At 44.7% G+C, this 22798-nt stretch overlaps 1 protein-coding gene across 2 annotated transcripts in view; it reads left to right on the top strand.

Annotated features, from left to right (window-relative positions):
* Positions 1–16690, top strand: part of VWA8 (von Willebrand factor A domain containing 8) — a 95762-nt gene extending 79072 nt beyond the window's left edge. For both annotated transcript variants that reach the window (XM_032226380.1, XM_032226379.1), the window contains exons 38-45: positions 1208–1316; positions 2501–2657; positions 3514–3622; positions 7993–8118; positions 8671–8829; positions 10204–10302; positions 13429–13667; positions 16374–16690. In XM_032226380.1, the coding sequence (XP_032082271.1) occupies positions 1208–1316; positions 2501–2657; positions 3514–3622; positions 7993–8118; positions 8671–8829; positions 10204–10302; positions 13429–13667; positions 16374–16482 (1107 nt within the window). In that variant the 3' untranslated portion in view covers positions 16483–16690. The remainder of the gene's footprint in view (positions 1–1207; positions 1317–2500; positions 2658–3513; positions 3623–7992; positions 8119–8670; positions 8830–10203; positions 10303–13428; positions 13668–16373) is intronic.
* The last annotated feature ends 6108 nt before the right edge of the window (positions 16691–22798 follow it).

The raw sequence follows: 22798 nt of genomic DNA, 5'->3' as shown, positions 1-22798 counted from the left end.
ACAATGCCGCCTCCCATTTTCCCACAATAGGAAAAGCATAGTAGAATAATAGAAAGGGTGGCAGGCCAAAGATCCAAAGGAAAAGAGGGGCTGCAGACCTGAAATTTGGATTTCTTCCACCATCTTCTTTTCTTCTTCCTCATCATCAACAATAACCAACATGAATGATTAAGAAAACGTTAGAATGTGCAGAAATGAATAGATTAACACTTGCAGTTAAAGAAAAGGAAGAATCTTGACTATTACAGTACATGGGAATTATTTTATCCATGGTTAGAGAATAAATATGAAGATTAGAAATGAGAGCAGAGGAGTGAAATAAGGAAATTGTATTACTAAAGTAAAGTAAGTTAAGAAGGGGATTGTTATAATAGCATGATATGCATTAGCTGCGCTGGCTACCTGTCGATCTCCGGATACGCTTCAAGGTGCTACTTGCCACCTATAAAGCCCTTCATGGTAGTGGATCTGGGTACTTGAGAGACCGCCTACTGCCGATCACCTCCACACGACCCATTAGATCTCATCGTTTAGGCCTCCTCCGAGTTCCATCTGCTGGCCAATGCCGACTGGCCACCACGCGGAGGAGAGCCTTCTCAGTGGTAGCCCCGACCCAATGGAACGATCTCCCCGTGGAGCTTCGTACCCTCACCACCCTCCAGACCTTCCGCACAGCCCTCAGAACCTGGCTATCCCATCAGGCCTGGGGCTAAAGATTGTAACCCGCCCGAATGGTATGAATGTTGCGTTTTAATCATGTACTGTCTTATATGTAAAAGTCTGTCCCCCCCCTTCCTTTTGATTGTGAGCCGCCCTGAGTCCCCCCAGGGAAAAGGGCGGCATACAAATAAATAAACTATAAACTATTAGTATTAACTTAAGAGTAGATAAAATAATGAATATGGCTTAATTGTGATTGCATAAAATATTTTTTGCCCAGATGACACACTGCTTAATGAAAGATGGTATGTTTGTTTTAAAATAAAATAAAAAAACATTCAAACAAAGAAACAACTCTGTGGGATAAGAGAGTTGGACTGAGAGTGAGGGATTATTTTCTGTTTATTCCTGCATTGGATCAATAAGTTCTTTTAGGCCAAGGAATAATATACTGTGTCAAGAGTGTTCCTCGTCTTTTCTCATAAACGTGGCAAGGTGGATTCTCCTCTCGCTCGCTTGTTCTTCACGTCTTGTATTCCCTCAACAGATAACCATCCAGAGAGAAAGTGGTTTGGACGTCACCTCCCCTAAACACGGGAAGATAGACCCAGACAATGCCCCTCATGTTGGAGGAAACACCTGGGCTGGGGGAACAGGTACAAAATCAACTTTCTGTCAGGGTTCCAAATAGCATCTAAAATTAAATCAAGCCAAAGGATTCCTCAAAGTTCCAATTTATGAAGAGAGCCATGTCGGCACATCTGGGGAAACCCGAATCGGAAAGCTTCTCGGTTTTCCCCACCCAGCTGAAAGTTCAAGATCTTGCCCTCACACCCATAAATCCAATGGTCCAATCTCCCACTGCCATGCTGGCAGTTCCTCCCATCCAGTTCCGGTCAGGTGCAGAGATGCAAAGACAAAGGATGACCTTAGGTTTCTAGAAAGAATGTTGTTATGGCTACCTAGCATCTAACTCCATGCAATGCCCCATCCCGTTTTCCCACAATAGAAAAAGCATAGTAGAATAATAGAAACTTTGGCGGGCTAAAGATCCAAAAGAGAGAATGGCTGCAGGCCCGACACTTTCGCTCCTGTGCAGTAGTTCACCTTAATTTCTTGCAGACATTTCATTATCCAACTAGGGAACAAGATCAATGCTAGATGAGATGGGGGTTTGTGGGGAGGAGGAGGAAGAGAGGAATGTGGGGTCCTAGTTGCTCTCTGAGCTTGATTGTTTTCTTGCAAACATTTCATGACCCAACTAGGTAACATCCTCAGTGCTAGGAGGGAGTGGGGTTTCCCCATCTAGAGCCGAGGTGGCGCAGTGGTTAGGGTGCAGTGCTGCAGGCCACTTCAGCTGACTGTTATCTGCAGTTCGGCAGTTCTAATCTCACCGCCTCAGGGTTGACTCAGCCTTCCGTCCTTCCAAGGTGGGTGAAATGAGGACCCAGACTGTGGGGGCGATATGCTGACTCTGTAAACCGCTTAGAGAGGGCTGAAAGCCCTATGAAGCGGTATATAAGTCTAACTGCTATTGCTATTGCTATAATTAATACCTTGGGCAATCGAGGACCTCACAATTCAACCCTGAGCTGCAAATATTGTCTTCTCTCGGTACAATTGAGTATTGTGAAGACTCTTGAGAATAAAGTCTGCAATAATATTTCCTTGCTATGAAAACGTTAAGGCTCTCAGACCTGAGCTGCCCAAATCCAAACGACCACTAGATGGCAACCAAGAGATACTGAAAACGTTCACCCTTTGCTGCCCCCTAGCCGTTATTCAGAATTCCGCAGCCCCGGAATTGTTTACAGAAGTGTTCTTTGGAATCCTTTTGCAGGTGGGAGAGACACCGCAGGCTTGGGGGGCAAAGGAGGTCCCTATAGATTGGATGCCGGTCACCAGGTATACCAGATATCTCAAGCTGAGAAAGACGCCGTCCCTGAAGAGGTGAAGAGAGCCGCCAGAGAGATGGGCGAAAAGGCTTTTAAGCAGAGGTGAGCATCTGTGGTTCTGCATTTAGTGTTTGCTTATATCCCCTTCGTTTAGTGCAGATGCTGATCACATCCTCCAGTGGCTTTCTCCCTTTCTTTTCCTTCCTTCCTTCCTTCCTTCCTTCCTTCCTTCCTTCCTTCCTTCCTTCTTTATGTCTGTCTGTCTATCTATCTACGTCATCTCTCATCTATCTGTCTTCCATCTCTCCCCCCTCTCTACCTACCTACCTATAATCTATCTATCTATCTATCTATCTATCTATCTATCTATCTATCTATCTATCTATCTATCTATCTATCATCTATCTATCTAATATCTACTATTTTTCTATCATCTATCTATCTAATCTAATCTATGCTCCTATGATGCTTACTAAGACTGTATTACTATTAGTCTTCTCTTCCTTCCTAGTACCTATCACTTAGGACTATAACCATGTTGCTTGTGTCTTTAAAATTTATATTCTTTTATTTGTTTTCTAGTATAATTCGATTGCTTATTAGTAACCTCGACTATCACTAAGTGTTGTGTCTTATGATTTTGGATGAATGTATCTTTTCTTTTATGTCCCCTGAGAGCATCTGCACCAAAGACAAATTCCTTGTGTGTCCAATCACACTTGGTCAATAAAGAATTCTATTCTGTTCTATTCTACTCCTTATTCTATTCCTTATTCTATTCTATTCCTTATTCTATTCTCCTAATCTATTCTATTCTCTATTCTATTCTTCATTTCAATACATTCTGTTCTATTCTATTCTCTATTCTACTCTATTCTATTCAAGAAATTGTCACGCTTTAGATAGTTCTATAAAAAAAGGACCAGTTTTGATTCAGTTCCACATTGTTTTGCTTCAGATTAAAAGAAATCCAGATGAGCGAATACGATGCGTCGACATACGAACGATTTTCTGGAGCTGTTCGGAGACAGGTTCAGTCCCTCCGGATTATTCTGGATAACTTACAGGTAATCATTTTGGTAATGAATCCCTGCTTTTCCTTTTCTCCTTTCCTCCAGCCTTTGCATAGTCAACTTCCCTTAACGGAGCTTTAAGAAATCATTTTGTATAATGTAATTTGACCCCACATGTATACTGTTTTTTCTTTTTAAAAAAAATAATTCTCATTACTATTATTATTACTACTTTTTCTTTAAAACTAGGATAGGCTAAGCATACACGCTTGGTCCTTCTTGTCATTGAACTAGACACACCCAGTTCCTGCAACCGTTCTTCATATGTTTCAGCCTCCGGTCCCCTAATCCTCTTTGTTGCTCTTCTCTGCACTCTTTCTAGAGCAGTGTTTCTCAACCTTGGCAACTTGAAGATGTCCGGACTTCAACTCCCAGAATCCCCCAGCCAGCGAATGCTGGCTGGGGAATTCTGGGAGTTGAAGTCCGGACATCTTCAAGTTGCCAAGGTTGAGAAACACTGTTCTAGAGTCTCAGCATCTTTTTTCTCAATTCCAGGAACTTGCTCACCTGCTCCACTTTACTCTCCGAGTAAAACACCCGGAGTCCTTAATTTTCACAACCCCTTCCTCTCACCTGCACAGTAGAGCCTCCTCCCCTCTTCTTGCTGGCAGCCCCTCCATTATCGGAAGGCTGCTATTGTCTCACCCCTTAACCTTTCTCTCCCTTAAACTAGCCAGCCCTCAAACGGGACACTTCATTGAACTTGACCGTTGGCCAGACGGGTCTGCTACATCCGGAGCTTTGTCTGTTCGGAGCCCATCACCAACCTTCACAGCCTTATCAGCAAAGGACGTACATCCGTCCTTCCTCTGGACTAACAAAGGGTTGTTGAGAGTTCAAGGGGGAAATGGCTTCCTGAGGTTGCATTGTCTTCCTAGGAAGTGTGCAGCCTGGAACTCAAAGACAAGGAAGAGGCTAGCTTTTGACCTAAACCATTGTTTATTTGATGTCTGGGCTGGGGGAAGGAGAGTGAGGGATCCCTAGCTCTTTCCTATCCATCCGGAGACAGTGTTGTATCTGCTGTGTTGCTGCGTCTCGCAGACGTTCCCAGGTTTTCAAGGGTCTTCGGAGAAAAAAAGTAAAGTTTCTACATTTAGGCAAGAAAAACGAAACGCACAGGTACAGTATAGGTGGTACCTGGCTCAATAGTAGTAACTGTGAGAGGGATCTTGGAGTCCTAGTGGAGAACCACTTAAATAGGAGCCAGCCGTGTGCAGCAGCTGCCAAAAAAGCCATCACAGTTCTAGGCTGCATCAACAGAGGGAGAGAATCAAGATCACATGAAGGGTTAATACCACTTTATAAGGCCTTGGTGAGGCCACACTTGGAATACGGCATTCAGTTTTGGTCTCCACGATGTAAAAAAAAAGATGTGGAGACTCTAGAAAGAGTGCAGAGAAGAGCAACAAAGAGGATTAGGGGACTGGAGGCTAAAACATAGGAAGAACGGTTGCAGGAACTGGGTCTGTCTAGTTTAATGAAAAGAAGGACTAGGGGAGACATGATATCAGTGTTCCAATATCTCAGGGGTTGCCACAAAGAAGAGGGAGTCAAGCTATTCCCCAAAGCACCTGAGAGCAGGACAAGAAGCAATGGGTGGAAACTAATCAAGGAGAGAAGCAACTTAGAATGGAGGAGAAATTTCCTGACAGTTAGAACAATTCATCAGTGGAACAGCTTGCCTCCAGAAGTTGTGAATTCCCCAACACTGGAAGTCCTTAAGAAAATGTTGGATAACTATTTGTCTGAAATGGTATAGGGTTTCCGGCCTAGGCAGGGGGTTGGACTAGAAGACCTCCAAGGTCCCTTCCAACTCTGTTATTCTAAAACCATAGAGAAGAACGAAACATGGACGCCGTGTCCTGCTGGCTTTCCGATAGATTCATTGTGGGCAAACTATAGGAGACAATGGCAGACAAGAGAAAAGAGGACTCCTTGGGGAAGACCCTAATGTTGGGAAAGATGGAAGGCCAAAGATTAAGGGGATGGCAGAGGACGAGATGGTTAGATAGTGTCATCAACGCAATTAGCAAACTCCAGGAGACAATGGAGGACAAGAGACCTGTCTTCCACTGGCCACCAACTGAGGAGAGGGGACTCCTTGGAGAAGGCCCTGAGGTTGAGACAGATGAAAGAAGACAACAGCAGAGGAGGAGATCATTAGATGGTGTCATCAACACATCCAACGCAATGGGCAAACTCCAAGAGATAGTTGAGGATAGGAGGACCTGACCTGCTGTGGTCCATGGGGGTCAGGAAGAGTCGGACATGACTTAATGACTGACCATTATACGCCCACAAGTAAACAGAAGGAGAGGTCCATGGGAGAGCGTTAAAAAACCTCAATATTAGCACCACATCTTTTTTTATGTGCAAAACCACCTGTAGATACCCCTGAAGCAGGAGCTCACTGGATTTTTGCGTTCCTTGTGAAGAGAACTTCATTCATCACCTTAGTAGCACATGGAAAGAAGTGTACTTCCCTAGGGTATACCTTTAGTTTTGGTTTTCAACACCAATATTTCCTGCAAATGAAGATCCAAAGGTTTACTATTTAATTGCAGCGCTGATTTGTTAGATGGCAAAATGTGATTTATATATAAAATGAGATAGATAGATAAATAGGTAGGTAGATAGAAGATAGATAGATGAGATAGAGATATGATTGATAGATAGATGATAGATAGATAGATAGATAGATAGACAGATGAGATACAGAGAGGAGGGATAGATGATGATAGATTAGATGATAGATAGATAGATAGATAGATAGATAGATAGATAGATAGATAGATAGATAGACAGATGAGATACAGAGAGGAGGGATAGATGATGATAGATTAGATAGATAGATAGATAGATAGATAGATAGATAGATAGATAGATGAGCTACAGAGAGGAGGGATAGATGATGATAGATTAGATAGATAGATAGATAGATAGATAGATAGATAGATAGATAGATAGATAGATGAGCTACAGAGAGGAGGGATAGATGATGATAGATTAGATAGATAGATAGATAGATAGATAGATAGATAGATAGATAGATAGATAGATAGATGAGCTACAGAGAGGAGGGATAGATGATGATAGATAGATAGATAGACAGACAGACAGACAGACAGACAAATATATGATATACATACAGTACATACGTACATGATAATTGATAGATGATAGATTGGTTGATGATAAATTAGATAGATGGATGGATAGAGATAGATAGATAGATAGATAGATAGATAGATAGATAGATAGATAGATAGATAGATAGATAGATAGATAGATAGATGAGATACAGAAAGGGGGGATAGAGATGATGATAGATTAGATAGGTAGGTAGATAGACAGACAGACAAATAGATGATATACATACATACGTACTTGATAGATAGATTGATGATAGATTATAGATGATAGTTTGGTTGATGATAAGATAGATAGATAGATAGATAGATAGATAGATAGATAGATAGATAGATAGATAGATAGATAGATAGATAGATGAGATACAGAGAGGGGGGATAGATAGATTAGATAGATAGATAGATAGATAGATAGATAGATAGATAGATAGATAGATAGATAGATAGATAGATAGATAGATAGATAGATAGATAGATAGATAGATGATAGATATGCTAGATAGACATGAGAGAGATAATAAACAACTAGACAGGTATAGGTGTGTGTGTATATATGAATACATGGTCACATACATACATATATACATACACAGATATGTATAGCTATAGATACAGAGAGAGAGAGAGAGAGAGAGAGAGTTTGAAAGACTGAATAGTAATTCCCATTTCTTTTTCACCATTATCATAATGGAGGGCAATTCAATGTCCTTTTGGGTGAACCTTGAAATGCCTTTGCCTCCTATAATTATTTGGTTCCCTTCAATCTGTCTTTCAGCCAGAAATCACCAGGGGTTTGAAGGCTCAAACCTGTGGGCGTTACATGGATTGTTCCATGCTCCCGTTCCATATCTGTCCCTCCTTGTGAATTTGCTTCGCTTAAGTCTGTTTGTTTGTTCAAGTGGGATTTGTTGATTCGTTAAACCCCGTTTGTCAGCGTGCTGGAATTACACCGGTTGTCAAAAATAAGCCTTTGGGTTCGAGGTTCCCAGGCAAGATCTGGAGACTGGAAAAGAATGCATTTCATCAACGTAGACAAATATTGTCCTTCCTTTGATAGACAGACTTGTCTGTTCATGCGTTCGTTTTGAGAAATGGGGCCAAGGCTGATTGTAGAAGTTGGAAGACGAGTTCAAAATGAAAATACACCACAAAAAGAATAAATAAGTAGAATGTAGGCTTAAAGAAAGCTGATTGTTATATTTTATTCTTCTGTAGGCCAAAGGGAAAGAAAGGCAGTGGTTAAGACATCAAGCAGTTGGAGAATTGGATGATGCCAAGATCATCGATAGTCTGACCGGGGAAAAATCCATCTACAAGCGGCGTGGAGAACTTGACCCACAGGTAAGTTAGATGTTATAAACAAGCTTGTCAGCCAATTATTTTTCTAGTTTTTGTGTGTAATTTCACTGAAGAAAGTCACATCCCAGAGGAAATTAGCCTCTTCTCAAGTCTCCCCTGGTGTTCTGGCCAAGGCTTCCCGAGAACATGAAGCAAACTCCGACAAAAACCCCTTTTATTAATTGACTGTGAATTCTGCTCCTTCACATCCAGCCAAGTCTTTCAAGGGAGGATTTACAGTCACAGACCTTCTCTGGCTTGGAGAGCTGCCAGGCCGATATCTTCAGAACCTGGCCAGGCGCCTCAGAGAGTCACTAAGCGAAGTAATGGTCTCCTGCAAACTCCACTCCCCATTCGCTCCTCTTTTATTTCCTCTGGGAGGGGCCATTCACCGTCCCATCTGTGGCTTTACTCCCAAGTCGACCCCTGTCCTTTAGCTGTTCCTTTCGTCTGGCAGCTCTGCGCATGCGCACACTGGGAACAGGCTCCACCTGTTCTTCTGCCTCACCTGATGTCTGAGTTAATCTGTCATCTATTTCCTCTATTCCTCTAAAGCTGGGAAGTCCACAGCAGAAATGTAAGCGGCTTTCTCTGGTGGTAGATGTCTCCGGCAGCATGTACCGCTTCAACGGCGTCGACCGACGGCTGGAGCGATCCATGGAAGCCGTCTGCATGGTTATGGAAGCCTTTGAGAACTACGAGGAGAAATTTAAGGTGACTCCCAGAGGGAAACAGCTCCGAACCAATCGTGGGTCCGTATGTGGCTTAGGAGAAAAGAGTTGGCCTCCTTCGTCCCAAATCTCACAAATTCTCAAAATTGATCCAGTATTTGATGAGCAGACTAGTGTCTTTAAGTATTAAATTTGAATATAGGTGGTCCTTGACTTACGACAACAATCGAGCGAGCCCAACATTTCCGCTGCTAAGCGAGACCGTTGCTCTCTGCGTTTCGCCCCACTTTACGACTTATCTTGCCACATTTGTTAAGCGAATCTCTTAGGAAGTCGTTAAATAAGCAACTCGGTCGTTAAGTGAATCTGGCTTCCCTGTTGACTTCGCTTGTTCAGAAGGTCACAAAAGGGGGATCGCATGGCACACACACACACACACACACACACATACATATACGGGACTCTGCAACTGTCATAAGTATGAGCCAATTGCTAAGACTCTGAATTTTGATCACGAGACCCGAGGGAATGCAGCTACGGTCGTAAGGGTGAAAACGGTCTTAAAGTCACTTTTGTTCTGACTTAGGCTGATCAAAAACACGAAGCCAACTCCTCGTCCAGATAAAACCTCTTTTATTTAGGTGAAAGGGAATTCCTCTCAAGCAAAGTCCTGGCCAACAGTCTTTCAAGAGATTTCACAACTACAGACCTTGATCAGGCTTGGAGAGCTGCCAGGCCGATATCTTCAAAACTCCAAGCTGTAGCAGCAATTCCTTGGCAAGGAGTCAGGAACAGATCTTCACCCGAATGAATGGAACTAATTGTCTTCTGCAAACTCCCCTCCCCTTTTGCTCCTCTATATTCCCTCTGGGAGGGGCCATTCACTGTCCACCTGTGGCTTTACTCCCGAGTCGACCCTTGTTCCTTAGCTGCTCCCTTCTCCTGGCAGTTGTGCACATGAGCATACTGGGAACAGGCTCCAGCTGTTCGTCGGCCCCACTGATGTCCGACTCTGAAGGCAGCTGATAACTGTCATACGGCCCTGGCCCCCTCTCTGCCTCCGACGCAGAGCCCTCATCAGAGCCTTCCCCAGACTCCAGGACTGGCCCATCTTCCTCCCCAACCTCCTCACTGTCCAAATCTGCTCCCAGATCCGCTGGTGGGCCACAACAATTTTTTCCCCGGTGCCATTGTAACCTCGGTCACTAAATGAACAGTTGTAAGTGGAGAATTGACCCGAATGTAATTCGGCATATTAGCAAAGAGATTTCCCATCAGGAGAATCAAGGGTGTTGGGAAACAGAGAGCGAAAACCGGGCTGCAAAAGTTTTAACTTTGGATCTTTTCATTACAACGGTGGGTTTCATGGCTTGAAGGTGTCGGTTCCACATCTTTGCTCAAATCTTTTTCCATGCAGTACAACATCCTCGGCCACTCGGGAGACGGATTCAACATTGCCCTGGTTCCCAACGACAAAGTGCCAAAGGACAATAAGCAAAGGCTAGAGATTCTGAAGGTAACGTTTTTAATTTCATGAAATGTTTGAAGTCTAGTGCAACAGATTCCCAATTGTTCGTATTCCAGGAGGGAGAAGAACCGTTGCAGGAACTGGGTATGTCTAGTTTGATGAAAAGAAGGACCAGGGGAGACATGATAGCAGCCTTCCAATATCTCAGGGGTTGCCCCAAAGAAGAGGGAGTCAAACTATTCTCAAAAGCACCTGAGGGTAGAACAAGAAGCAATGGGTGGAAACTAATCAAGGAGAGAAGCAACTTAGAACTGAGGAGAAATTTCCTGACAAAACAATTAATCAGTGGAACAACTTGCCTCCAGAAGTTATGGGTGCTCCAATACTGGGGGCTTTTAAGAAGAGAGTAGACAACTATTTGTCAGAAATGGTATAGGCCCATGGTATAGGGTTTCCTGCCTAAGCAGGGGGCTGGACTAGAAGACCTTCAAACTCTGTTGTTCTATTCTATTTATTCTATTCTACATTCTATTCTATTCCAATTTCTATTCTATTCCAATTTCTATTCTATTCTACTCCAATTTCTATTCTATTCCAATTTCTATTCCATTCTATTCCAATTTCTATTCTATTCTACTCCAATTTCTATTCTATTCCAATTTCTATTCTGTTCTATTTCAATTTCTTTTCTATTCTATTCCAATTTCTATGCTATTTCAATTTCTATTCTATTCCAATTTCTATTCTATTCTATTCCAATTTTTATTCTATTCCAATTTCTATTCTATTCCAATTTCTATTCTATTCCAATTTCTATTCCATTCTATTCCAATTTCTATTCTATTCTATTCCAATTTCTGTTCCATTCTATTTCAATTTCTATTCCATTCTATTCCAATTTCTATTCCATTCTATTCCAATTTCTATTCTATTCTACTCCAATTTCTATTCAATTCCAATTTCTATTCTGTTCTATTTCAATTTCTTTTCTATTCTATTCCAATTTCTATGCTATTTCAATTTCTATTCTATTCCAATTTCTATTCCATTCTATTCCAATTTCTATTCTATTCTATTCCAATTTCTGTTCCATTCTATTTCAATTTCTATTCCATTCTATTCCAATTTCTATTCTATTCTATTCCAATTTCTGTTCCATTCTATTTCAATTTCTATTCTATTCTATTCCAATTTCTATTCTATTCCAATTTCTATTCTATTTTATTCTGTTTTATTTTCTATTCTATTCCATTCCATTCCATTCTTTCTAATTTTATTATATTCCATTCCTCTGCATTAATTGTTATTCTTTTCTATTCTATTCCATTCGATTATTTCTTACTCTATTCTATTCCAATTTATCCTCTATTCTACTCTATCCTTCTGTTCTGTTCTTTTTTTCAAAAGACGACTCTTGATTTTTCCTTTGAAAACCTTTTGCTTCCCATCCAAGGAGCTGAAGTAGTCCTGAAGAAGCTTCTTGGCTGAGAAGTGAAAGGTTTTCAAAGGAGAAAATGCCCCCCTTTGCCCTTTCAGGAAAATCCCCTTTGGGCTCAGATTGTGTGGTTCTTATCTGCGCAAGTCAATTAGGCCAAAATAGCCATGTCCCCATCAGGCGACTGTCGATCCTGCTTTCCTTCTCGGCTTCCTACCTTGACCTAATTCCCCGCAGAGCAGCCTTGAGCAGCTAATGTCACCTTAATACTTGGATTAAGCTCCGTCGCGAGCATAAATAAATATGAACATGCCTTAAAATCCTGAGCAGATTGTCACACAGTTTGGGCAACGATCTCTGAGGAGGGGAGAATTTTATCTCTGCTGGGTACAGGGAGTCCCCCGTCTTACGGCCGCAGTGGAGCCCCAAGTTTATGTTGCTAAGTGAGACATTTGTTTAAGTGAATCTTGCTCCATTTTACGTTGCCACGGTTGTTAAGTGAATCGCTGCAGTTCTTAAGTTAGTAACCCCCGGGCGTTGAGTGAATCTGGCTTCCCCCATTGGCTTTGCTCGTCGAAAGTTCGCAAAAAGGAGACCTTCCGTCGCAAAAGGAGACCTTTCTCCAGGGTCAGTGCAACTTCCAACGGTCACTAAATGTGAACAGTTGTAAGACGGGGACAGCCTCCCTTGCACATTAACCACCGGCTTGGATTTGAAGGGTGTCCGATCACAGGGGTATCCCTTTGCAAATAGAATGGAATGGAATGAGAATGGAATAGAACAGAACAGGAGAAGGGGAAGAATGGAATAAGAATGGAATTAAATAAGAATGGAATGAGAATAGAATAGCATAGAATATTGAAATGAAGAATGGAGTGGAATGAAGTGGAAGGGAGGAGAGGATGGGAAAGGAGAAGGGAAGAGAGCTGGAAGGGGTCTTTGAGGTCTTCCAGTCCAGCCCCCTGTTCAAGCAGGAGAATCTTATACCACTGTCTAGTCTCTTCTTAAAAACCTCCAGAGATGGAGCGACCACAATTTCTTGTGGCAAGCTGTTCCTCTGAGGTCCACGGACCTCACCGTCAGGAACTTAACTCTAGGTTGCTTCTGTCCTTGATTAGAGCCGAGGTGGCGCAGTGGTTAGAGTGCAGCACTGCAGGCCACTTCAGCTGACTGCTATCTGGAGTTCGGCGGTTCAAATCTCACCGGCTCAGGGTTGACTCAGCCTTCTATCCTTCCGAGGTGGGTGAAATGAGGACCCAGACTGTGGGGGCGATATGATGACTCTGTAAACCGCATAGAGAGGGCTGGAAGCCCTATGAAGCGCTATATAAGTCTAACTGCTATTGCTATTGCTATAGTTTCCACCCACTGCTTCTTGTTCTACCCTGAGGTGCCTTGGAAAATAGCTTGACTCCCTCTTCTTTGGGGCAGCCCCTGAGATATTGGGACACTGCTATCATGTCTCCCCTGGTCCTTCTTTTCATCAAACTAGACATACCCAGTTCCTCATATGTTTTAGCCTCCAGGCCTTTGATCATCTTAGTTGCTCTTCCCTGAACTTTTTCCAAAGTCTCAACACCTTCTTTGCAGTACGGTGACCAAAATTGGTTGCAGTATTCCAGGTGTGGCCCTTACTCGGCCACTGATACTTCATGTGGCTTTTAATTCTGTGCCTCTGTTTATACAACCAGAATTATTACTATCTTCTTTGGGGGGGATTCTCATTTACGTCTCGCCAGGTTATGCACGCCCATGCTCAGTTCTGCATGAGCGGAGACCACACCCTGGAAGGGACCGAGCACGCCGTTCGGGAGATCGCCAAAGACGACGCCGATGAATATTTCGTCATCGTCTTAAGCGACGCCAACCTGGAGCGGTACGGCATCCCCCCCGCAAGATTTGCGCAGGCCTTGACGATCGACCCCAAGGTCAACGCTTTCGCCATATTCATCGGGTCCTTGGGGGACCAAGCCGACAGGTAAGTGCAAGACCCCCCAAAGCTCGGGAGGAATCTACAGGTGGTTGGTGGGATTTTGAGGCAAATCTTCACAGATCCCATTCCCGAGAGCCAATCTTGTGGCTCGCCAGCGGATCTGGCAGCAGATTCGGACAGTGAGGAGGTTGGGGAGGAACATGGGATCAGTCCTGGGGTCTGGGGAAGGCTCTGTGTCGGAGACAGAGAGGGGGCCAGGGCCATCTGACAGTTACCAGCTGCCTTCGGAGTCAGACATCAGTGAGGCAGAAGAACAGCTGGAGCCTGTTCCCAGTGTGCACATGCACAGAGTTGCCAGATTAAAGGAACAGCTAAGGAACAAGGGTCGACTCGGGAGTAAAGCCGACAGGTGAACGGTGAATGGCCCCTCCCAGAGGAAATAAAAGAGGAGCGAAAGGGGAGTGGAGTTTGCAGGAAACTATTAGTTCAGACTAGTTAAGAGCCAAGGTGGCGCAGTGGTTAGGGTGCAGTACTGCAGGCCACTTCAGCTGACTGTTATCTGCAGTTCAGCGGTTCAAATCTCACCGGCTCAAGGTTGACTCAGCCTTCCATCCTTCCGAGGTGGGTGAAATGGGGACCCGGACTGTGGGGGCGATATGCTGACTCTGTAAACCGCTTAGAGAGGGCTGAAAGCCCTATGAAGCGGTATATAAGTCTAACTGCTATTGCTATTGCTATGGTTAAGCTTTTCATCACCGTCTACCAAAAGCATGCGTATCCCCATAATCCAATGCGTGCATGACCCCCTGTGGCGCCCCACTCCTGTGCATGCACGCACTATCCCCTCCCCTGCATGCATCCCGCTTCTTGCGCATGAGCACACGATCTCCGCTCATGCGCACGTGACCCTCCCATGCTCTCCCTCCCCCTGCGCAACTCCCACATACAGCCCGCCCCCTGTGCATGCACAGCACAGACTCCAAAACCAGCTGGCCGTGGGAGGCGCTCGCACACGCGTGGCGGAGTTGAGCTGGGGCAACGGCTTCACTATCATGGGTGTAGAGTCTCATGCTTGAGCAGGGGGGGTGGACTGGAAGACCTCCAAGGTCCCTTCCAGCCCTCCGATTCTAAGGAGGAGGAGAGAAGCGTTTTTGGATGCTCGTTTAGAAAAAAGGATAATGATCCCAGCAAAAAATAATTGTAGCACTGCTTTGAAGACAAAGTTGCTTCTTTGAGCATGAATCATAAGAAAATCCAGATGATGTAAGGAAGTGTCCGGTTCAGTTTCAAATAATGATTAACTAACCGGAGCCAAGCTCAAATTTGTGAACCCACGAAAGCCTGCTGAGCTCAGGAGTGGTTAAGAGTAAAGAAAGTAATTGGAACATATTCTCTACTACCCTCAAAAAAAAAAACACACACACAAAAAAAACCACAACCCCGCTCCCACGCCCGAGAACGGCTGATGTCATTTTGCAAACCAGCAAAAAGATCTTAAAATCATTTCTCATCCTTTAGTTCTAACCACTTCGCACAAAACATAACACACTCCATTTCTTAATAGATGCATTTGCATTAAAGGGAATTGTTGGGAATTGTGGTTTCAGTGCTACTCACGACTTGCGAGAGGAACACAAATCTCTAGAAAACATTTTACCCCAAGGCTTGTTCTCAATTCAGCCTTCTGACCTCTTCATGTTACGATTCAAAAGTTGTTTTTTATTACTAATATTGTTGTTGTTGTTGTTGCTCTTATTAACTTTTATTCATTAAACATGAAACTCATATTTAAAAATATATCACAAATATTATTTTTATAAATAATAATAACTATTATTATTATCTTTTATTCATTAAACATGAAACTCATCCAACTGAACATTCAGAAATGCATTACAAATACCAGTGACTGGTGCTAATGGTTGATACGGTTTGCTGCCGGCGTCCTAGGTATCAACCAAGGACCTTCTTAAAATATAAGATGTTCCAAGTAGCACAGTTTTTTTGCAGCTCCACTGGTGTTATGGCAGGAAGCTGCAATTTGTGGATGTATCTTGTCGTGACCCGACAATAGTGCGAACGTCATAAGCGCGCCGACAAAACCGCGGTGCTAAAACCGCGATGTCAAAAGCGCGCCGACAACAGCGCGCCGACAACAGCGTGCCGACAGAAGCGCAATTTAAGTTAGGGTTAGGGTTAGGGTTAGATTTAGGGTTAGGTTTAGGGTTAGGTTTAGGGTTAGGTTACAGCGCGCTTCTGTCGGCGCGCTTTTGTTGGCGCGCTTCAGGGCTCATTCGTCGCTCATTCGTCGTGCGGTTTTGTCAGCGCGGTTTAGTCAGGCGCGCTTTTGTTGTTCGCGCATTTGTGGTGGAACCGTATCTTGTAAAATTCTTGGACATGGTGCCAAGTGCTCCGATGACAATGGGTATCACTCTTACATGCTTCATCCATAATCGGGTAGTTTCGATGGCCAGGTCGCGATATTTCGTGATTTTTTTCCCCCCCAGTTCTTTTTCTTCAACTCTGGCATCTCCCGGTACCGTGATATCAATACATTGTACGTTCCACAGTTTTTGACAACTGTGATATCTGGTGTGTTGTGTTCCAAATGACGATGCTCCTGTTATAAGCGTTCGGGTTTTTTTAAAAATTTCTTGAGCAATTAATTTTTACTGAAAAACTCTTGGTTTAATTAAACGCGATGAAACTCCACAGCAGTAAATTTTATCTTTCTCCTCTTCCGATCTTTAGGTTGCAAAGGACGCTACCGGCTGGTCGGTCTTTTATCGCCATGGATACCAAGGAAATCCCCCAAATTTTGCAGCAAATTTTCACCTCCACCATGCTCTCCAGTTCCTAGTAAAAGGAATTTTTGTTGACTGGACTGACAGCTCAACGTGGACGATTAATTCAGAATAATCCAAATGAGCTGCTAATGAGAGTCGAAGCACTAATGGCCTAATCTTTATACTGAGTAAATATATTTTAAGGTGAAGTACATATTGTACTTGAATTAAGACGGCCTAAATTATGGTATTCTCCAATAAAGAGGATGGTTTAAAAACCCAGTCAGAGCTTTGGGATCAATTAAAGATTTCTATGAATAAATTTAAAGATTTCTATGAATAAATTAAATATTTCTATATAGTATCCCTACGTTTTGTGCTCCATATCTATCAAAGAAAACAACGTTAAGCATTTTTCATGCCTTATTCTTTTTTATCCTTCTTTTGAATTGGTACAGGTGGTCTTCAATTTATGACCACAATGGAACCCAATATTTCTGTCGCTAAGTGGGACATTTGTTCAGTGAAGTTTGCCGCATTTAAAGGTTTACAACCTTTATGGCTGCATTTGTTAAGCAAGTCACTTCAGTTGTTAAGTGAAGTCAGACTCACTGAACAATCCTGTTACTACTAATTTAACAGCTAGGGGGATTTCGCTTAACAACTACGATGAGAAAGGTCGTAAAATGGGGCACAATTCACTTAATGACTGCCTCGCTTAGCAGCGGAAATTTGGAGCTCCATTGTGGACATACGTTGAGGACTCCCTGTACATAAAGGGGTGTGGTGGCACAGTGGTTAGGATGAAGCATTGCAGGCTGACTCTGCCCACTGCCAACAGTTCGATTCTCACCAGGCTCAAGGTTGACTCAGCCTTCCATCCTTCTGAGGTGGGTCAAATGAGGATCCAGATTTTCGGGGTCAAGATGCCAACTCTGTAAACCGCTTAGAGGGGGCTGTAAAAGCACTGTGAAGCGGTATATAAGTCCAAGTAGCTATTGCTAAGAGCCGAGGTGGCGCAGTGGTTAGGGTGCAGTACTGCAGGCCTCTTCAGCTGACTGTTATCTGCAGTTCAGTGGTTCAAATCTCACCAGCTCAGGGTTGACTCAGCCTTCCATCCTGCCGAGGTGGGTAAAATGAGGACCCAGACTGGGGGCAATATATGCTGACTCTGTAAACCGCTTAGAGAGGGCTGAAAGCCCTATGAAGTGGTATATAAGTCTAACTGCTATTGCTATTGCTATCCTTGTCTGTCTGTCTTTCCTGCTTAAGCAGTGGGTTGGACTGGAAGATCTCCAAGGTCGCTTCCTATTCTATTCCATTCCATTCTATCCCATCCCATCCTTTTCCATCCCTTTCCATTCTATTCTGCCACGGTGGCACTGTGGTTAGAATGCAGTATTGCAGGCTAAATCACTGCCCATTGCCAGCAGTTCGATCCTGACCGTCTCAAGGTTGACTCATCCTTCCATCCTTCCGAGAGGGGCTGTAAAATACTATGAAGGAGTATATAAGTCTGTGCAATTGCTATAGCTCTTCCTTTTCTCCTTCCTTCCTTCCTTCCTTCCTTCCTTCCTTTCTTCCTTCCTTTGTTAGAATATATTGCAGGCTAATTCAGCTCACTGCTAGCAGTTCAATTCTGCCTGGCTCAAGGTTGATTCAGCTTTCCAACTTTCAAGGTGGGTCAAATGAGGACCCAGATTGTTGGGGGCAAGAGGCTGATTCTGTCAACAGCTTAGAAAGGGCTGGAAAGCACTGTGAAGCAGAATATAAGTCTAAGTGTTATTGTTTTACCTTTTCTCCTTCCTTCCTTCCTTCCTTCATTCCTTCATTCATTCCATGGTTAGAATGCAGTATTGTATGCTGTCAGCCCACAGTCAGGAGTTCGATGCTGACTAGCTGAAGATTGACTCAGCCTTCCATCCTTCCAAGTTGGCTAAAATGAGGACCCAGATTGTTGGGGGCAAGAGGCTGACTCTATAAACCGCTTGGAGAGGGCTGGGAAGCCCTGTAAAGCAGAATATAAGTCAAAGTGCTATTGCCATAATGTGAGTTTTTTTTTTTTTTAAAGTATTATTTCAACAGGCCGTGCTTGTGTTCCTCCAGCCTCCCTGTGCTAGGAAAAAAAATTGCCACTCGTCAACAACATGCTCAGGCGCCTGACCTCTGCCCGAGATCTCCTCCGTGTCTCTTTTGCGCAAACCCTCAAGAAAAACCAACTTCCTCCTCCAGAGGAGAAGCTGCTTAGGAAGCCGAACCTCTCCACTCGAGAGAAAGGTGGCAGCCTTTGTGGCACCACGAAAGGCGGAGGAGGAGGAGGAGGAGGAGGAGGAGGAGGAGGAGGAGGAGGAGAAGTTGCCTCTCCTTGACAACTTGCCAGCAGACCAACAACAGGTTGCAATGGAATGTCTGGATTGCACAGCGGCTAAACCGTATTTTGCTGCGGATGTAAATTGGCTCACTTGGAGCTGCGTTGAGACGTCTCTTCTGAGTTAAAAAACATTCCGATGAAGCTACTACAGGTAGCCGTTTATTTGCAACAGTTTAATGACCCTTCAAATTGACAGCGGCGCTGGAAAAAGCGACTGACGGGTGTTTTCAACACTTAGGAGCGTCGCAACCTCCCTGTGGCCGCGTGATGAAAATTCAGACGCTTTGGCGACTGACTCATATTTATGACGGTGGTAGTGTCGTTCCCCCCACGGGGTCTTGTGATCTTCTTTTGCAACTTAACGGACAAGCAAAGTCCAGTGGAGAAGCTGGATTCACTTAACAGGCGTGTTACTAACTTAACAGCTACAACGATTTGCTTAACGACCGTGGCAAGCAAGGTTGTAAAACGGGACAAAATTCCCTTAAGAAACGTCTCGCTCAACGATATAAATTTGGGGCTGAGTCATGGTCCAAAGGAGAAGACCGTTGCTGGGGAAAGCATCTTGTCTGAGAAATGTGTGTTTTTTTTCTGGCAAAAGGCAGGATTTCTCCCAAACTCCCTTCTCGTCTTCCTGATTGACAAGTCTTTGCATTCAGAGGCGAGGTGGGGGCCATTTCTAAGCTGCCCCTCCAGCCTCACTCTTGCACCGCGCACCAAGGCTGGGATGCCAACGTGCCGTGACCCTCGGAAGGGGGAAAAATGGACCCAGCCAATGCAACTGCTCAAAACACAAGTTATTGCAGGCATGGAGAGCGACATTTAGCCTATAAATCAAGGACATAAATCAAGTATGCTTCCTGATGGCACAGGAAGGCCAGAAAGGACCAATCAAGGAGAAGATTTGCATCTCATGGTTAGCAGTAGCAATAGCAATAGCAGTTAGACTTATATGCCGCTTCATAGGGCTTTCAGCCCTGTCTAAGCGGTTTACAGAGTCAGCATATTGCCCCCACAGTCTGGGTCCTCATTTCACCCACCTCGGAAGGATGGAAGGTTGAGTCAACCTTGAGCCGGTTGAGATTTGAACCGCTGAACTGCAGATAGCAGTCAGCTGAAGTGGCCTGCAGTACTGCACTCTACCCACTGCGCCACCTCAGCTCTTCGGGTTGCCAAGAGGGAGTCCTGGGTGCTCTCTGAGCTTCCTTGTTTTCTGCCAGACGTTTCACGACCCAACTAGGTAACGTCATCAGTGCTAGAAGGGAGTTGAGTTTACAGGGAGGAGGAGGAATGTGGGGTCCTTGGTTCTCTCTGAGGTTGCTTGCAGATGTTTCACAACCCAACTAGGTAACATCATCAGTGCTAGAAGGGTTGGGTCATGAGACTTCTGGAAGAAAACAAGCAAACTCAGAGCACCAAGAACTCCACAGTCCTCTTCCTCATTCCCTCCTCCTCCCTATAAACCCCATTCCCTTCTAGCACTGATGATGTTACCTAGCTGGGTCATAAAACGTCTGGAAGAAAACAAAGCACGCTCAGAGAGCCGCAAGGACCCCATCGTTGTCTTCCTCCGAGAGGACCAAGGAACCCACACTCTTCCTCCTCCACTTCTTCCTCCTCCCTATAAACCCAACTCCCTTCTAGCATTGATGAAGTTACTCAGTTGGGTCGTGAAACGTCTAATGAAGCAAGCTCAGAGAACACCAAGGAACCCACAGTCCTCCCTCCACTTCCTTTTCTCCTTCCTCCTCCTCCTCTTCCATATCCCCTCCCTTTTAAGCACTGATGACGTTACCTAGTTGGGTCACGAAACTCCTGGAAGAAAACACGGAAGCTCAGACAACACCAGAAAGTTCTAAACCTTCGACTTCAAAAGCCTTAGCAAGAAGATGGCCTTTCATGCGGACAGAGAGACCGACCCACCCAAATAAACACCAATCCTGGTGTTTATTTACCTCTTGATAGCCTCTCGTTGGCTTCTTCCAAAAACGTCACTCCAGGAACGAGCCTCAGCAGGTTTCCCGAATTCCTGAACTTCAGCAACATTTAAGATGCAGGCAGTTCTCGGCTTCCTTACGACCCCAGCTGAGCCCCACATTTCTGTCGTTAAGCGAGACCTTTGTGAACGGAGCCTTGCCCCTATTGATGACCCTTTTTTGGGGGGCCAACCGATATGAGATGCTGCTTTTAAAAAAAGAAAACCCACCAGCTGCCTCCCGAGCTGTGCAAAAAACAGGGATGGCTCTACGTTTCCCAACTCTCGCCGTTTGAAAAACGAAAGACGCGCCGTTCGTGTGGATTTTCCTCTTTTCCTATTCTTATTCTCCACCGAATGCGGCCGAAAAGTGTGTAGTTGTGTGCTTTGTTTCATGGCAAGCGAAAAGGGATGGGGGGGGAGAAACCCCCAAAACAAACCTTCCCTTCAGAATTCGTTGAGTTGCTTGCGAGCAGCTGAAACTTTGGAAAGCTGCCACTTCTTTTCGTCCAAAGAACTCCTTGTGCCCACAATTTTTGTGGCCTTCGCTGGAATGAAAGGGTCCATTAATTTAAATTAAAAGGAAGGGGCAGAGGGGCGGGGGCTGAGCAGAGGAGGAAGAGAGACCGCCCCCTCCTCTCCCCGCCCCCCGTTCCCATCCCAGTTTCCAGTAAAACCGGACAGGTGCGCGAGAACGGACTTCGCGGAGTTCCTGTCAACAAATCTTCCTTGGGAAGCTGCCCCTTTCGACAAATCCTTTGCAGCAGTCGGAGGCTGGATAGCCACAGGGGGTCCTCGACTTACAACTGTCCTTTTAGTGACCATTAGAAGTTACACCCCGCCCAGAAAAAAAATGGACTTGCACGACTTTTGCACGCTTCCCGTTGCAGCCCCCCTGTGGTTGTGGGATCAAAAGCTTGGCAACTGGCATGTACTTATGACGATTGCAGAGTCCCAGGGTGATGTGATTCCCCTTTCGCGACCTTCTAACGAGCCCAGTCAATGAGGGAAGCCGGATTCCCATAATGACCGTGTTACTAATTTAGGAACTTGCAGCGATTCACTTAACGACCGTGGCGAGAAAGGTGGAAACATGCAGCAAAATTCACTTAACAACTCCCTCGCTTAGCAACAGAAATTTTGGGCTCGATTGTATGCGTAAGTCGAGGACTCTCTGTATAGCGGATCGGGAAATATGCATAAAATCATAACATCTGTTGTGATTTCCTGATGAATATCCCTTTTCTAAACCGGAAGAAAGTCTATCCTATCCATGCGCTGTTATAATGTAAAGATTTTCAACCTAGAGAGAGTTGCACCACTCCTTCTGGAGGCCACAAACCAGCTGCAGGAATTGCGGCGGTCGAAAATGAATGGGCACACACACACTTGTGTTTATGCACAGCGCTTCCTGCATCCTCCCCAGAGACGCAACCGCCCCTGTGTAGCTTTCGAGTAAGGTTTCCTTCTCTTGGCTTGCTTATGTATGCCTCCTGTCTCAGCCTCCCGGCTTGCTATCTAAGCGTGGAGCTCTCGCCTTACAATCGGAGGCCGTGAGTTCAATCCTAGGTAGAGGCAGATATTTCTCTCTCTGGGCACAATGAGAATGTATCTGCTGGGGAAAAAACAACTCCGTACTGGCAACAGGGTAGGGCATCCGGCCAGTAAACACTCATCTCCATTCAGTTGCCCAGACTCCACCCCCGCAAGGGATTAAGGGGGCCATTAAAAGAGGACAGTGGTGGGTTGCTCTTACCTTCGCTACTGGTACGCTGCTCGTGGTCCGTTCATGCACACACCAGACATACCCTGCACACGCATTCACACTCCATTGCCCCCACAACACCCAGCTGCTCGTCAGTCCCGCAGGCGCCACATGCTGTGCGCGCATGCACAATTGACCCAGTTGCCTTAAAAGCAGGTATGGAACGCAGATGGGTCAAACGAGCCACAATACTCTCCTGACTACTACCGGTACGGTTCGATACAGCCGTACCGGCTGAAACCCAGCACTGAAAGAGGATGATGAGTGGTGGAAACTGGT

Source organism: Thamnophis elegans, chromosome 11 (assembly GCF_009769535.1).
Source record: "Thamnophis elegans isolate rThaEle1 chromosome 11, rThaEle1.pri, whole genome shotgun sequence".
NCBI lineage: Eukaryota > Metazoa > Chordata > Lepidosauria > Squamata > Colubridae > Thamnophis > Thamnophis elegans.
The sequence above is the reverse complement of the archived record's forward strand: the minus strand, read 5'-3'. Positions and strand labels throughout refer to the sequence as shown.